This window comes from Lepus europaeus, chromosome 2 (genome assembly GCF_033115175.1).
Source record: "Lepus europaeus isolate LE1 chromosome 2, mLepTim1.pri, whole genome shotgun sequence".
In the NCBI taxonomy this organism is placed as follows: Eukaryota; Metazoa; Chordata; class Mammalia; order Lagomorpha; family Leporidae; genus Lepus; species Lepus europaeus.
Genome location: NC_084828.1, coordinates 95,336,830 through 95,352,532, shown reverse-complemented (window position 1 = coordinate 95,352,532; position 15,703 = coordinate 95,336,830). Strand labels below are relative to the sequence as shown.

At 45.6% G+C, this 15,703-nt stretch overlaps 1 protein-coding gene across 2 annotated transcripts in view; it reads left to right on the top strand.

The window, feature by feature from the left end:
• The window catches only part of IGF2BP2 (insulin like growth factor 2 mRNA binding protein 2), a 176,690-nt gene that overhangs the window by 137,630 nt on the left and 23,357 nt on the right, over positions 1–15,703 (top strand). For both annotated transcript variants that reach the window (XM_062211002.1, XM_062210991.1), the window contains exons 6-9: positions 370–642; positions 2,527–2,661; positions 13,466–13,588; positions 13,998–14,133. In XM_062211002.1, coding sequence (XP_062066986.1) covers positions 370–642; positions 2,527–2,661; positions 13,466–13,588; positions 13,998–14,133 — 667 coding nt within the window. The remainder of the gene's footprint in view (positions 1–369; positions 643–2,526; positions 2,662–13,465; positions 13,589–13,997; positions 14,134–15,703) is intronic.

Sequence of the window (15,703 nt, the reverse complement as noted above, 5' to 3'; positions counted from 1 at the left end):
ACTGGAAAGATACAGGATGGATTCGGAGTTTTGTATTTGCGCTTACCTATTTCTGAATGTTCAGTAATAAGTATTATAATTAAAATGAGAGAAGAAGGTCTCAGCTGGATACCAGCATTTACAAAGAGTTTTTTGTGAGAAGACACCTTGGATGATGAAAGAGCAGAGCGTGCAGGCGGGTCAGGTCCGGCCGATCTGGCATAGCACTGGGGTTGCTTGCCTGGCTGTCGGCCTGGTGCTCTCGGGGAGCCCAGATGGCATCTGTCTTGCTCACCACTGCCTCCACACCTCACGAGCACCTGGTGAAGGAGAGGGGCTGAGTCAGTCCTTGGAAGGTCTTTCTTAACGTTGCTCTCTGCTGCGTTTCAGAGCCATTGAGAAGCTAAGCGGGCATCAGTTTGAGAACTACTCCTTCAAGATTTCCTACATCCCGGATGAAGAGGTGAGCTCCCCTTCGCCCCCTCAGCGAGCCCAGCGTGGGGACCACTCTTCCCGGGAGCAAGGCCACGCCCCTGGGGGCTCTTCTCAGGCCAGACAGATTGATTTCCCGCTGCGGATCCTGGTCCCCACCCAGTTTGTTGGTGCCATCATCGGAAAGGAGGGCTTGACCATAAAGAACATCACTAAGCAGACCCAGTCCCGGTACGTGCCTCCGGGGCTTCCTTTGCTTCCTTCTGAGGGGTCCCCTGAGTGCTGGTGGGTCTCAGCCACCCTCAGGTCACTTGCTCACATCAGCAGTGGGGGCTGTGCTGGATGGGACAGTGGCTTCGTTAAACAGGACTACTAACAGACTAACACAAGCGCAGGGCTTTGGTGAGCTTTCGTGCTAACGGCCTAACAGTCGTGCCCTGAAAGGCTAAAGGTTTGGCTCTGATGACCTCACAGCCAAGGACTGCTCCCATACACTAACCAATGCTCACGAATGCGTCTGCTTCGGGAAAACAGCAGAGGTACAGGGTTCTGTGGGATGGAGAACCCACTCATTCTCTCTCTTCTCCCCCTCCCCTGAGTCAGGGTTCCAGGGGGTAGCCATTGTCTGAGACCACCTAGGTAGTCTCACAGAAAGCTGCATTAAAGTAGCTAATGAGTCACTGCCGATGAGCAAGAAATAAAGTACACTGGTCTCGTGTTTACTTCATCTTGGTTCAGGAGACAGAACTGGAAGTAGGAGTTAGTGGATAAAATGACTTGGAGAGCTGTTGATTTTTGGGTGTTCATAACACCACAACACAATGTAATGAAGAAAGCTCAGGACTTGAAAACAATGACTCAGATTCAAGTTTTACCACTTAATGGCTGAATGATCTGGGGGAAAAAATCAGCCTCTCTGAGGCATGGATTGCTTCTTCTGTGAAAAGGAGATTGCTATGTTTCTCCAGGGTTCACAGTAAATTAGTACAACCAGGCAGATTGGTGAAATACTTAACACTTAAATCGCAAAGTGCCAAATGACTGACAAGTATTGGTAATTTACATGGACCATTGTATTTTTATTCAAATCATTCAATGAGTGTCTTGTAATCTCAACAAGAAAATGCTGTTTTCTTCAGTTTCTGAGTTATCCTCCCAAATAACAGACACTCAAATGACTGAGTCCTGGTGTATTTAATCATAGGAATAAAATGATGAAAGAGAATGGAAAGGAAGAAGTTACTGTCTGGTGTTCCTTCTATTTTAAAAATCAGCTCTTTCTTTCCCTCTAAGATTGCTTCACTGTGCAAGTGATTTTTATTTATAAGTCTTTTTGTTCCAAAAATTGCTTCAGGTCGCTTAAACGCATTTTTCAACAAGTTTAAATACCAGTGAGGTTAGCTCTTGAAGTGTGTGCCCATTTTTTAGAAACAAGACGAAGATTTGGCACTGGGCTTTCTGACAGCCAAAGTAGGAAGGGATGTCATCAATTATGTGATTTTGAGAGTTAACAAAAACAACTGGGGCCACAACTACCCAGAGAAGTCTGATAAAGTCATCAAGCTTTTGAGCCATTAGTCCTTAGAGCCTGGAAGAAGGCAGGCTGCCAATGGAAAGGAGACCAAAAACTTAGAGAGACAGAGAGAGGGCATGCCTCTGTTTTCTCTCCACACTCAAATATATAAAGCTTGCTTGATTTGGGTGTTTGGATTTGGATTAACATATGGCTTTTAAAAGCTGCAGTGAGTTCAGAGCCCGGCATTGTGCCAGTGTGCAGTGTTACCCTTCTCACTTTAGCCTTCGCTGCTGCAGTCATTTGGAAAACTACACAAAATACTTCATTTACCAAATCGACTTCATTGCCAAGTTGGTTTGGTGCCTCTGTGGCATGGTTAGAACCATTCCCTTCTCAATGGGACTTCAAGGACTAGAGTTTGGCACAAGACCCCCTGCACTGCTTGCCTCCTCCTTGGAGAATGGCATTGGTTGCACACATGCTCACGATGCTTCCTTGTCTGTGTCTTTGCTGAGTGTTGGCTGGTGTGACACTTTCTTGGGACTAGGGTCCTAGCCCGGATGACGTTATACTTAGGGCTCTTGATTCTTTTCCTGCAGGGTGGACATCCATAGAAAGGAGAACTCTGGGGCTGCGGAGAAACCTGTCACTATCCATGCTACCCCAGAGGGGACCTCTGAAGCATGCCGCATGATTCTTGAAATCATGCAGAAAGAGGCTGATGAGACCAAACTGTAAGTCTGCATGCAGTGCCGACGACTCGGCAGAGAACTTGAGTTGATGCTCCTTCGTTTAGCCCAGTGTGTGTTTTTAAAGCTTTAAATCTGGGACGGGCTTTGTGGCCCAATGTGACTGCTGCTTGGGATACCCATATCTCATATCTGATCCAGCTTCCTGCCAACAAGTCCTGGGAGGAGGTGGATGATGGTGTGAGTGTTTGGGCCTAACATATGGGAGACCTGGGTGGTGTTCTGGGATCCTGGCTGTAGCCCTGGCCTAGCACTGGCTATTGTGGGCATTTGAGGAATAAACCAGTGAATGGTATAAATCAATCTCTGTCTCTCTGTCTCCCTCCCTCACTCCCTTCCTTTCTCTCTCTTTCTCTCTCCCTCTCTCTTCTCCTCCCTCCCACTCACTCTCTCCTTCCCTCTCTCTGCCTCTCAAGTAGATGAAAAATAAATTAATTAAAAAACAAAAAACTAGGAGAGGGATTATGTTTAAGAAGTTTGTTCCCAAGAAGAGTGCAGTGGGAAATAGGTCTTTGGTATTCACGCTATGGCTATTTCTCCACTGTGTGTTTCTTTTGCTGCTCCTAACCTTCCATCACTCACTGGAAGTAATTATTGGTAAAACGTATGGATTCGTGCTGCCCAGTAGACTTTGTGCAATGATGGAAGTGTTCTGTCTGCACTGTTCAATGACATAGCCACCACCATGTTGCTTCTGAGTAATTAAAATGTGACTGTTGCAGGGAAGGAAATGAGGATTTTGCTTTAGTTACTTCCAGTGTAAATAGGCATGTACATGGCCGATGATTGTCATATTGGACACCAAATCCATCCTGTGCTGTCCTCTCAACCATTTATTCTTGAAACTTGTACATTTCCTTAAGTAGTAGAAACTGGTTTCTACTTTACAAGTTTACGGTTTACAAGTTTACTGTTTACAAGTTTCTGCTGTACTCTTCTTGCTCTTCTTGTCTTATAACCTCCTTGCTTTTTCTTTGCAAAATGTTTAAGATTCTACAGTGTGAGTGTTGTGCCAATCTGATGGCAAATGCAGTTCTTTCTAAACTGATTTTGTGCTATAAACAAATAAATGTAATGGAACAGAGGATATAATAATAAATAAAAAGACCGCTGTCAGTTTGGCAAGATCCATTTGTAGACAGTTGTGGCAGTTTTATGAGGAGCATTAAGTGGTATATTGAATATAAAATTAATTTAGCAAATCATGTCAAACAAGAATGTCCAAAACCAAGAAGGTGAGTGTCATCTTTAACAGAAGAACATTTAAGTCTATTCTCAGATTTCCTTAGAAACTTGGACCGTTCTCTTGTGAATTACTTTCTCTACATGGGTTTTTGAAGCTCCCCTGAATGCCACGTAATTTGAGCAAGCCCCTGTCTCATCCACATTATTGAGAACTTTATAAACAACACCATCCTGTTCTCTGACCTGGTATAAACAACTTCCAAAATTCTAAATAGTCAAAAATGCCTATTAATAAATGGAATTTTTAAGTTTTCATGGAGAGTTAAGGTAGAATATCTTTGAAATCAATTTTCTTAAGTGCCTGTACTGTGTTAAGCATGGTGCTGGGGACTGAAACTGACTATGCCCCTGAGCAAGACCCAGGACCCCCTTTGGTAGAGCTTACAGCCCGAGAGAGAGATGCTCACTAAAGAAATGGAAACCCCATAAGTTACTAAGTGTCGCTGTGAGAAACCCAACAGTGGGAAAATGCAGTGTCTAATGATGATGTGTAAGTAGAGGCTGTGATCCGATTTCAGGGGGACAGCAGGGCTGTGGGCGTTTCAGGGAAGGCTGCCCTGGGTAGGTGACAGGCCCCGAGGGGGTGAGTGGGAAGGGAGCGATGTATGAGAACAGCGTTCCTGCATTTGTCCATTTTCTGGTGCCAACGCCAAATCCCTGGGCCTGAGTTCTTTATAAAGAAAGCAGCTCTGTTTGGCTTCCCAGTCTGGGAGGTCGGGAGCACCATGGCTTCAGCCTCTGCTGAGAGCTGGCTTGACTGCATCACAGTATGGTGGACGGTGTGGTGGTGACAGCGCATTCAAGAGGGAGAGGTCATACTGAGAGCAGAAGCCAGAAGCGCGGGGAGAACTGCTCTGGCTGCCACATCACAATTTGCTTTCACAACTGCTACCTCACTCCCTAGGGGTCTGAGGGCAGTGACCCCACCCCGTCCACTGGCCCCGCACACAAAGTTCCTCCACCTCTGAGTACCACCACCTTGGGGACCAGGCCGCCAGCACAGGGATCCTTAGGGCTTAAACGACATAAAAATCACAGCAGATCCTACATCTTTTTACTCATTTTCCAAATATTTACTGAGCATCCACCTTGAGTGCCAGGCACTGTTCCTTGGGGCCGGAATCCCGCCGTGAACAAAGCTGAGAGCCCTGTGCTCTGAAAGTCGCCCCCTAGTGGTTCTTCTGCGAGCGTCCTGTTTCTTTTGAGGAAGTAATACATCTGTTAGATGCTTTTGGTCTTAATAACAGAGAACAAGTGGCTTAAGCAGTAAGATGGGATCCTTACGTTGTGGGACAGGTCCTCACGTCAGCAGGATGTTTCGTGCATTGCCTTCCTTGGGATGTCTCATACTCCCTTGGTGACAAGAGCATAGCTGTGGTGATTTCAACGTGGTGTTCTCACACAAAAATATTAAAAAATGGATAGAGAAAAAGAGGGCATCCCTTCCCTGTATCTTCTCTGAAAACTGTTCTAAGAATTGTTGTAAAAAACACATGTAGTAAGATATACCAGGTTAGGGCCGGCGCCGTGGCTCAACAGGCTAATCCTCCACCCAGCGGCGCCGGCACACCGGATTCTAGTCCCGGTCGGGGTGCGGGATTCTGTCCCGGTTGCCCCTCTTCCAGGCCAGCTCTCTCCTGTGGCCAGGGAGTGCAGTGGAGGATAGCCCAAGTCCTTGGGCCCTGCACCCCATGGGACACCAGGAGGAAGCACCTGGCTCCTGCCTTCGGATCAGCGCGGTGCGCTGGCCGCAGCGGCCATTAGAGGGTGAACCAACAGTAAAGGAAGACCTTTCTTTCTGTCTGTCTCTCTCTCACACTATCTGCCTGTCAAAAAAAAAAAAAAAGATATACCAGGCTAGTCATTTTCAGCACATAGTATAGTGGTGGTGAGTATGTTCATGGTATTGTTGTAGGGAGCTCCAGAACTTTCTGACCTTGAAAACCCGGAACTCTACTCATTGAACAACTCCCCTTTCCCCACCTCCCATCACCTCTGGTACCCACCATCGTACACCCAACCCTGTTTCTGTGAATTCGGTCACTTTGGGTACCTCCTGTAAGTGGAATCATACGGTACCTACCTTTTTATGACTAGCTTATTTATTTCATGCAGCATAATGTTCTCAAGATGCATCCATGTTGTAGCCTGTAGCAGGATTCTCTTCCTTTCTGAGACTGAATAATGTTCCATTGTATGTATAGACCATACTCTATTTATCCACTGGTGGACATTTGGGGTTGCTGTAGCTCTTGGCTGTTGTGAACCATACTCCTGTGAACCTGGGGTACAAATCAGTATAGCTTCAGGGCTGGCACTATGGGTAAAGCCACCACCTGCAATGTTGACATCTCATGTGGATGCTGGTTCCAGACCTTCCACTTCCAATCCACTCTCTGCTATGGCCTGGGAAGGCAGTAGAGGCCCAAGTCCTTTGGCCTCTGTAGCTGCGTGGGAGACCCAGAGGAAACTCCTGGATGCGGATCAGCCCAGCTCCTGCTGTTGCAGCCATTTGGGGGGTGAACCAGCAGATGGAAAATCTCTCTTGCTCTTGCTCTCATTCTGCCTTTCAGATAAATAAAAAGTAAATAAACTTTTTAAAAAATGTTTGATCTAGGCCGGTGCCGTGGCTCACTTAGCTAATCCTCTGCCTTGTGGTGCCGGCACATGGGGTTCTAGTCCAAGTCGGGGCGCCGGATTCTGTCCTGGTTGCCCCTCTTCCAGTCCAGCTCTCAGCTGTGGCTGGGGAGTGCAGTGGAGGATGGCCCAAGTGCTTGGGCCCTGCACCCCATGGGAGACCAGGAGAAGCACCTGGCTCTTGGCTTCGGATTGGTGCAGCGCGCCAGCCGTAGTGGCCATTTGGGGGGTGGGGGGGTGAACCAACGGGAAAGGAAGACCTTTCTCTCTGTCTCTCTCTCACTGTCTAAATCTGCCTGTAAAAAAAAAAAAAAAAATTTTTTTTTTTGATCCAGTTCTATAATGAAGCCATCTAGTTCTGGGCTTTTCTTTTTGGGAGATTTTTTAATGACTGATTCAGTCTTCTTACATGTTATTAGTCTGTTCAGATCTTCTTTTATTCGTGATTCATTCTTGGAAGGTTGTGTGTTTCTAGAAATTGATCCATTTCTTCTAGTTTATCCAATTTGTTGGCATGTTGTTATTCATAGTATTATAATTCTTTTTGTTTTTGTGGCATTAGGTGTAATATTCCCTTTTTCATTTCTGATTTTTATTACTTGAATATTCTTTCTTCCTTTAATTTAGCTAAGGATCTGTCAATTTGTTTGATCTTTTCAAAGCACCAACTTTTTTTTCTTAAGATTGATTGACTGATTTGAAAGTCAGAGTTAGAGATGGGGAGAGACAGACAGATCTTCCATCTAGTGGTTCACTTCCCAGATGGCCACAATGGCTGGTCCTGGGTCAGGCCGAAGCCAGGAGCCAAGAGGTTCTTTTGGGTCTCCCACGTGGGAGCAGGAGCCCCCTTGGGCTGTCCTCCACTACTTTCCAGGCGCATTACCAGGGAGCTGGATCTGAAGTGGAACAACCAGGACTTGAACCAGCACCTATGTGGGATGCCGACCCTGCAGGTGGCAGCTTTACCTACTGTGCCACAGCTCCAGCCCCCCTATTGTTCTTCTGTCTGGTGATTCTATCCATTATTAAAGAGGAGTATTGAAGTTTCCTATTTTATTATGTTGTTATCTATTTCTCCCTTTAATTCTGTCAAATTGGTTTCATATGAGTATATTTAGGATCTTTGAGGTTTAGTGCACAAATACTTAACAATTCACATAGCTCCTTGATGAACTGTCCCTTTGATCATTATATAATGTCCTTCCTTGTCTCCTGTAACAGTTTTTAGAGTCTGTTTGTGTGGTATTAAGATATTAGTATAGCCACTCCCCCTCTCTTTTGATTGCCATTTGCATAGAATGATGTCTTTTTAACCATTTTCCTTTCAGCCTCTGTATATTCTTAAAGTAAGTCTCTTGTAGGCAACATCTAGTCAGGTCCTGGGTTTGGTTTGTTTTTTTAATCCATTAAACTCCTCTGTGTCTTTTACATGCAAGTTGAGTCTGTTTACATTTAAAGTTACTGCTAAGGAAGGATTGCTTGTTGCTGTTTTGTTCCTTGTCTCTGTATGTCTTATTGCATTTTTGTTTTCAAAGATTTATTTATTTATTTGAAAGGCAGAGTTACACAGAGAGAGACTGAGAGGCACAGAGAGAGAGAGAGAGAGAGGTCTTTCATCCACTGGTTCACTCCCCAATTGGCCGCAATGGCTGGAGCTGCACCTATCTGAAGCCAGGAGCTTTTTCCAGGTCTCCCACGCTGGTGCAGGGGCCCAAGCACTTGGGCCATCCTCCACTGCCTTCCCAGGCCATAGCAGAGAGCTGGCTCAGAAGTGGAGCAGTGGGATTTGAACTGGCGCTCATGGGATGCTGGCATTGCAGGTGGCGGCTTTATCTGCTACCCACAGTGCAGGCCCCTTGTTGCATTTTTGTTTTTCTTTTCCTCTCACTGCTTTCCTTTGTGTTTCGTTGATTTTTGGTAGTCATATGTTTTGATTTCCTTTTGTGTATATTCTTATAGATATTTTCTTTGCAGTTACCATTGCAGTTATGAAAACCATGTTAAAATTACAGCACTCCCTTTTAAACTGGTAACTTCAATTGCATACAAAAATACTATTCTATGATCTCTGCAGCCCCTTGAATGTCCCTGATTATATTTTTATATGTTGTATACCCACTGACAGAGTTTTTTTGTTTTTGTTTGTTTGTTTGTTTGTTTTTGACAGGCAGAGTGGACAGTGAGAGAGAGAGACAGAGAGAAAGGTCTTCCTTTTGCCGTTGGTTCACCCTCCAATGGCCACCGCGGTAGCACGCTGCAGCCGGCGCACCGCGCTGTTCCGATGGCAGGAGCCAGGTGCTTCTCCTGGTCTCCCATGGGTTGCAGGGCCCAAGCACTTGAGCCATCCTCCACTGCACTCCCTGGCCACAGCAGAGAGCTGGCCTGGAAGAGGGGCAACCGGGACAGAATCCGGCGCCCCGACCGGGACTAGAACCCGGTGTGCCGGCGCCGCAAGGCGGAGGATTAGCCTAGTGAGCTGCGGCGCAGGCCCACTGACAGAGTTTTTAAAGTGTTTCTGTCTAAAGTCTGTGCACCCAAATCACTGTAGTATAGCTTAGTATATTTTTCCATGTACAAGGGAACTTTAAAAAGCTTATGGAGGCCGGCGCCGTGGCTCAATAGGCTAATCCTCTGCCTGCGGCGCCGGCACACCAGGTTCTAGTCCCAGTCGGGGCGCCAGTCCTGTCCCGGTTGCCCCTCTTCCAGGCCAGCTCTCTGCTGTGGCCCGGGAATGCAGTGGAGGATGGGCCAAGTGCTTGGGCCCTGCACCCCATGGGAGACCAAGAGAAGCACCTGGCTCCTGGCTTTGGTTCAGCACAGTGCGCTGGCTGCAGCGTGCCGGCCGCAGCGGCCATTGGAGGGTGAACCAACGGGAAAGGAAGACCTTTCTCTCTGTCTCTCTCTCACTGTCCACTCTGCCTGTTAAAAATAAAAACAACTTATGGAAAATGGAGTTAAAATTACTTTGATACTGGGGCCAACATGTGGCATAGTGGCTTAAGCTGCTGCCTCCTATGCTGGCATCCTGTATGGGCACCACTTCAAGTCCCAGCTACTCCACCTCCCATCCAGTTTGCTGCTGATGTTCCTGGGAAAGCAGCACATGGGAGACCCAGGTGAAGCTCCTGGCTTCAGCCTAGCCCAGCCTCTTGTTGTGGACATTTCGGAAGTGAACCAGTGGATGGAAGATCTCTTTTTCTCTCTCCTACCCCCCCCCCCCCGCCAACCTCTGTAACTCTGCTTTTTAAATAAATAAATAAATCTTTTAAATACTTATTTCGGTACAAAATAATTTTAAAATCTGTGCCTAGTATGTGCTTTTTCTGAAGAACCATACATTTTCATATGGCTTTGTGTTGCTAGCTGCCATTCCTTTTAGCTTGAGGGACTCTAGTTAGCTTTACTTCCAGAGTCATGCAGTGGCAATGAAGTATTTTGTTTTTGTTGATCTGGAAAAGCTTTCATTTTTCCATTTTTGCCAGTTCATGCCAGGAACAGTATTCGTGGTTAGCAGTTTTTGTTTTCTCCTTCCTTTCAGCATTTTGAATACACTCATGTCTGTGAGGAAAAGGGGTGCAGATTGGTGCCCACTCAGAGGACAGAAGCAGAGAGGAGACAGGGTACAAACTCACAGCTGCAAAATAAACTCACAGAGGTCGACCAGCTGCCAGCATGCACACAGACCCAGCACGTGGCAGGGGGCCCAGACCCCAGAGGCTGGGCTTTTTTATATCTTAGATGGGCAATGGGTGGGGTTGGGCAGTAGATGGAGGTGAGCTTCTCCACACAGGATTTTCAAGCTTGGCCCACTGGCTTCCAAACTGGGGTAGGAATGTGGGGGGTAAGGGAAGAACAGTAAAAAGCCCAGGCCTTGGGGTCTGGGGCTGTGCCACATTTGATCTGTGTGCATGCTGGCAGTTGATCGACCTCTGCGGATTTATTTTCTTTGAATAAATTGAGTCTGGCTGTGAGTTCGAACCCTGTCTCCTCTCTGTTCTGCGCCCCTTTCCTTACGTTTGATGCCGTGTGTGAGGAGACACTAATCTGTACCCCTTTTCCTGACAATGTCATTTCACTCCCTTCTGGACTTAGACATTTCTGCTGAGGAATCTGTCCAGAATCTTACGGAAACTTCTTAATGTGTCACAAATTGCATTTCTGTTGCTGTTTTCAGGAGTTTCTATCTTTGACTTTAGACAGTTGATCCTAGTGAGTCCCTGTGGTTCTCTGTGGATTTATCCCAATTCTTGATCTGTTTGTCAATCATTTCTCCAGATTTGAGGAATTTGACTATTATTTATTCACATAAGCTCACTGCCCCTTCCTTTGTTTTCTTCTTCTGGGATTCCCATCACACATTATATTGGTTTGCTTGATAGTGTTCCATAAATCCCTTAGTTCTCTTCATTTTTTTTTCTTGTTTGTCTGACTTGATATTTCAAATGACCTACCTTTTTGTTGATTCTTTCTTCTGCCTGATCACACCTGCTGTTGAACTCCTTGAAACCATTTTTCTTTTCATTTACTATGTTTTTCAGCTTCAGGATTTCTGTTATATTACTTTTTATAATTTCTGTCTCTCTGTTGATATTCTCACTTTATTCATACATTGTTTTCCTGATTCCATTTAGTTATCTGTGTTCTTTTTAGCTCACTGAGCATCTGTATGGTTATTTGAAATTCTTTGTCAGGGAGTTCATAGATCTGTATTTTAAAAGTCAGTTTTTAGAATTTCATTTTGTTCTTTTGATTGGGACATGTTTCCTTGTTTCTCGATATGCCTTGTGATTTTGATGGGTGGAGGAGGTGAGATTTAGGCATATGAAACAATAACCACGCATACTGCTGGCTTCATGCAGAGGAAGACTTTTAACTTGTCAGCCTAGCAAGGACCTCTCACCCTTTCATGGTCTCATTAGTCATCCAGTATCTAACTGCAGAACTGCAGCTCTCATGTCCAGTTTACTTCTGTTTTTAGCAGCTTCTAAACTCTGGGGCTGGGGCTGGCACTGTTGTGTAGTGGCAAAAGCCACCGCCTGCAGTGCCATCATCCCATATGGGTGCTGGTTCGAGTCCCAGCTGCTGCACTTCCAGTACATCTCTCTGCTGTGCCCTGGGAACGTGGGAGACCCAGAAGCAGCTCCTGGCTTTGGATCGGCCGGGCTCCAGCTATTGCAGCCATTTGGGGAGTGAACCAGTGGATGGAAGACCTCTCTCTCTCTCTCTCTCTCTCTCTCTCTCTCTCTCTCTCTCTCTCTCTCCCCTCCCTCCCTCCTTCCCTCCTATCAGTGGTCTAAGTCAGTGACACATACCAGTTGTTCAGACATTTCTCCCAGGAAAGCCAGAATATTGGGTAAATGATCCAGTTTTTGTTTCCATGCCAAGGGAAGATTCCAGCCTGTGTGGTTTCCTTCAAGTTGCTCTTGATTATGCCGTGTAGGGAGAAGGGCATGAACAGTGAAGCAAGGCTGCAAATTTTCTTAGCCCTTTTGCTGTTTGCTGGAATCCCTTCTTGTTTGTTACAGTGGCCTCAGTGCTGCAGCCTCTCAGTTGATCTCCACAGTTCTCACGGAAGTATTCTGGTCCATCTAGTTAATCTGGTGTCCCACTGGGGTGGTAAAGAGGGCCTGTTTCTTCATGATGAACTCACTTTCCTTTGTGCCTTTTTTTCCTTCTTTTTTTATTTTTCCTCTTTTTTTAACTTTTATTTAATAAATATAAATTTCCAAAGTACAGCATTTGGATTACAATGGCTTTTTCCCCCCTATAACTTCCCTCTCACCTGCTCCCTCTCTCATTCCATTCACATCAAGGTTCATGTTCAATTATCTTTATATAGAAGATCAATTTAGTATATACTAAGTAAAGATTTCAACAGTTTGCACCCACACAGAAACACAAAGTGTAAAGTACTGTCTGAGTACTAGTTATAGCATTAATTCACATTGTACAACACAGTAAGAACAGAGATCCCACATGGGGAGTAAGTGCACAGTGACTCCTGTTGTTGACTTAACAATTGACACTCTTGTTTATGGCATCAGTAATCACCCTAGGCTCTTGTCATGAGTTGCCAAGGCTATGGAAGCCTTTTGAGTTCACCAACTCCAATCTTATTTAGACAAAGTCATAGTCAAAGTGGAAGTTCTTTCCTCCCTTCAGAGAAAGGTACCTCCTTCTTTGATGGCCTGTTCTTTCCACTAGGATCTCACTCACAGAGATCTTTCATTTAGGTGCTTTTTTTTTTTTTTTTTTTTTGGTTTGGTTTGGTTTGGTTTTGCCACAGTGTCTTGGCTTTCCATGCCTAAAATACTCTCATGGGCTCTTCAGCCAGATCTGAATGCCTTAAGGGCTGATTCTGAGGTCAGAGTGCTGTTTAGGACATCTGCCATTCTGTGAGTCTACTGTGTATCCCACTTCCCATGTTGGATCGTTCTCTCCTTTTTAATTCTATCAGTTAGTATTAGCAGACACTAGTCTTGTTTATGTGATCCCTTTGACTCTTAATCCTATCATTATGATCAATTGTGAACTGAAACTGATCACTTTGACTAGCGAGATGGCATTGGTACATGCCACCTTGATGGGATTGAGTTGGAATCCCCTGCCTTGTGCCCTTTTTTAAGAGCAAGGAAGGGCTTCCCACAGTCATCCACAGACTTTCCCTTATACTTCATTCTCTATATCTGCCTCATGGACCTACTTCCAGCCACTTACAACAAGGGAGTAGAATTACCATTTAGCTTATCTCAGTTAAAATTCATGGACTGTAGTTGAACTAGAGTCTAGGGCCACTTGGTACCTAAGCAAAATGGCTTCTATTTATAAGAAGAAAACAGGTTAGTGGCTTTTGGAAGGCAACCATTGTAATCATCCCAAGCGTTCAGTTACTGTTTGTCTGTTTCAGAGCCGAAGAGATTCCTCTGAAAATCCTGGCCCACAATGGCTTAGTTGGAAGACTGATTGGAAAAGAAGGCAGAAATTTGAAGAAAATTGAACATGAGACGGGGACCAAGATAACGATCTCATCGTAAGCCACCCATTCGGATTGTGTCTGATAATGGAGAACTTACATGCTTAACTAGTTCTTCTGCTGTTTCCCTAAAACAGGAATATAACTAGACATAATATAATTATGCTATATAATATTATATATTAGAATACAATTATAATATGTAAGTCAAGTAGTGATCTCTATCATTGTCAAAAATAAATATGTGAATAGTTGTCAGCCAGACATTGTCCAGTATGGATCTAACCTAGGTCATTAGTACGACTTACGGTTACCATGTCAGAGATTCTATACCAGAATGTATTATGAGAGACTCTAGCTTTCTACTATTCCACCAACACTTCTTTGTGATTTTTTTTTTTTTTTTTTGGAATTTTATTTTTCCTGTTGAAAACAGGGACCTTTTTCTCTTTTTCACAATGGCCAGATTACAGGATTTGAGCATCTACAATCCTGAAAGAACTATCACTGTGAAGGGCACCGTGGAGGCCTGTGCCAACGCCGAGGCTGAGATCATGAAGAAGCTGCGCGAGGCCTTTGAGAATGACATGCTGGCCGTCAACGTAAGTGACGCGCTGGGCCCTTCCGTGGTTTCGCGTGGGCTTTCAGTCGTTCGCGGCTCTCGGGGTTGTCGGTGGGCTAATGAGAAACACCTCTGCATAGGTATGCACAGTTCCTTACTTCTTAGGGTAGTGGCATTGACACAGCCAGCAAGCCAGCTAGTAAGCACACTGGACAAGGTCGTGTGGGGTCATTAAAACCATAATTCAGAAGAGTACAAAATGAGGAGATCTGAGGGTAGAATGTTTGTTAGGAAAAGCGAAACATAAAAGGGTTACATTAACACAATAACACGGACCAAGATGACTGGGAGGCTACAGACAAAAATGAAAGGAGCTGATGTGATAGGAAAGAATTTTTTTCCTACTTCCCAAACTTTCTGTAATACCGTTTTGTAACTTTTACAATGTTAAAAATATATACTTTAAAATTAACTTTGGATTTTCACTTCTTGCTTGCTGAGCTACGTGTGTAGATTTCAGGTAAACGTCGCTCTCTGAGCTCTCCCCAGTGTTTCCTTCTAGTAGACGGGGGCTTGTTCTCCATGTCATTGCTACCCAGTTCCTGCTGCAGAATGGGACCGCACCAGTCTGACATTTAAAAGCACTTAAGGCCGGAGCAGTGGCTTAATAGGCTAATCCTCCGCCTTGCGGCACCGGTACACTGGGTTCTAGTCCTGGTTGGGGCGCCGGAATCTATCCCGGTTGCCCCTCTTCCAGGCAAGCTCTCTGCTATGGCCCGGGAAGGCAGTGGAGGATGGCCCAGGTCCTTGGGCCCTGCACCAGCATGGGAGACCGGGAGAAGTGCCTGGCTCCTAGCTTCGGATCAATGAGATGCGCTGGCTGCAGCGGCCATTGTAGGGTGAACCAACAGCAAAAAGGAAGACCTTTCTCTCTGTTTCTCTCTCTCTCTCTCTCTCTCTCTCACTCTCACTCTCACTATCCACTTTGCCTGTCAAAAAAAATAAATAAATAAAAGCACTTAAAAAAAAACAATTGTCCCTCAGTGAAACCCAAGCTCCAGCTCGGCTCAGAGGAGTGCACTTTCTTCTTTCTTTTATTTTCTTTTTTGGAATTTATTTGACAGGCAGAGAAAGATACACAGAGACCTCCAATCCTCTGGTTCACTCTCTAAGTGCCCCCAACAGCTGGGGCTGGGCTGGGCATTGTGAGTCTCCGAGGTGGGTGGCAAGGAGACAACCTCTTGACCCATCACCTAAGGTGCACATTAGCAGGAAGCTAGAATTGGGAGTGGAGCCAGGACTTGAACCCGGGACTCAGGTATGGGATGCAGGCCTGCTAAGCCTCACATGCCCGTAGTCCAGTTTCAGCAGCTGTCAGCTCATGGCCTGTTTTGTTTCACCTGAACCCTCATCTACTTCCCATCCCTCTTTGATGGCTCTGCAGCGAATCTCCGAGCTGGTAATACTTCATAGAGAGTGGGTGCTGACAACAAGCCCTGTGGCTTCTATCCCAGCTCCCTCACTGTAGCACTCGGCCAGGGCAGTGCCCATCCCCCCTTCTCCTGTGAGTTAGGGGCGTGAAGGGATGAGGCAGAGGACTGCAGTGAGAC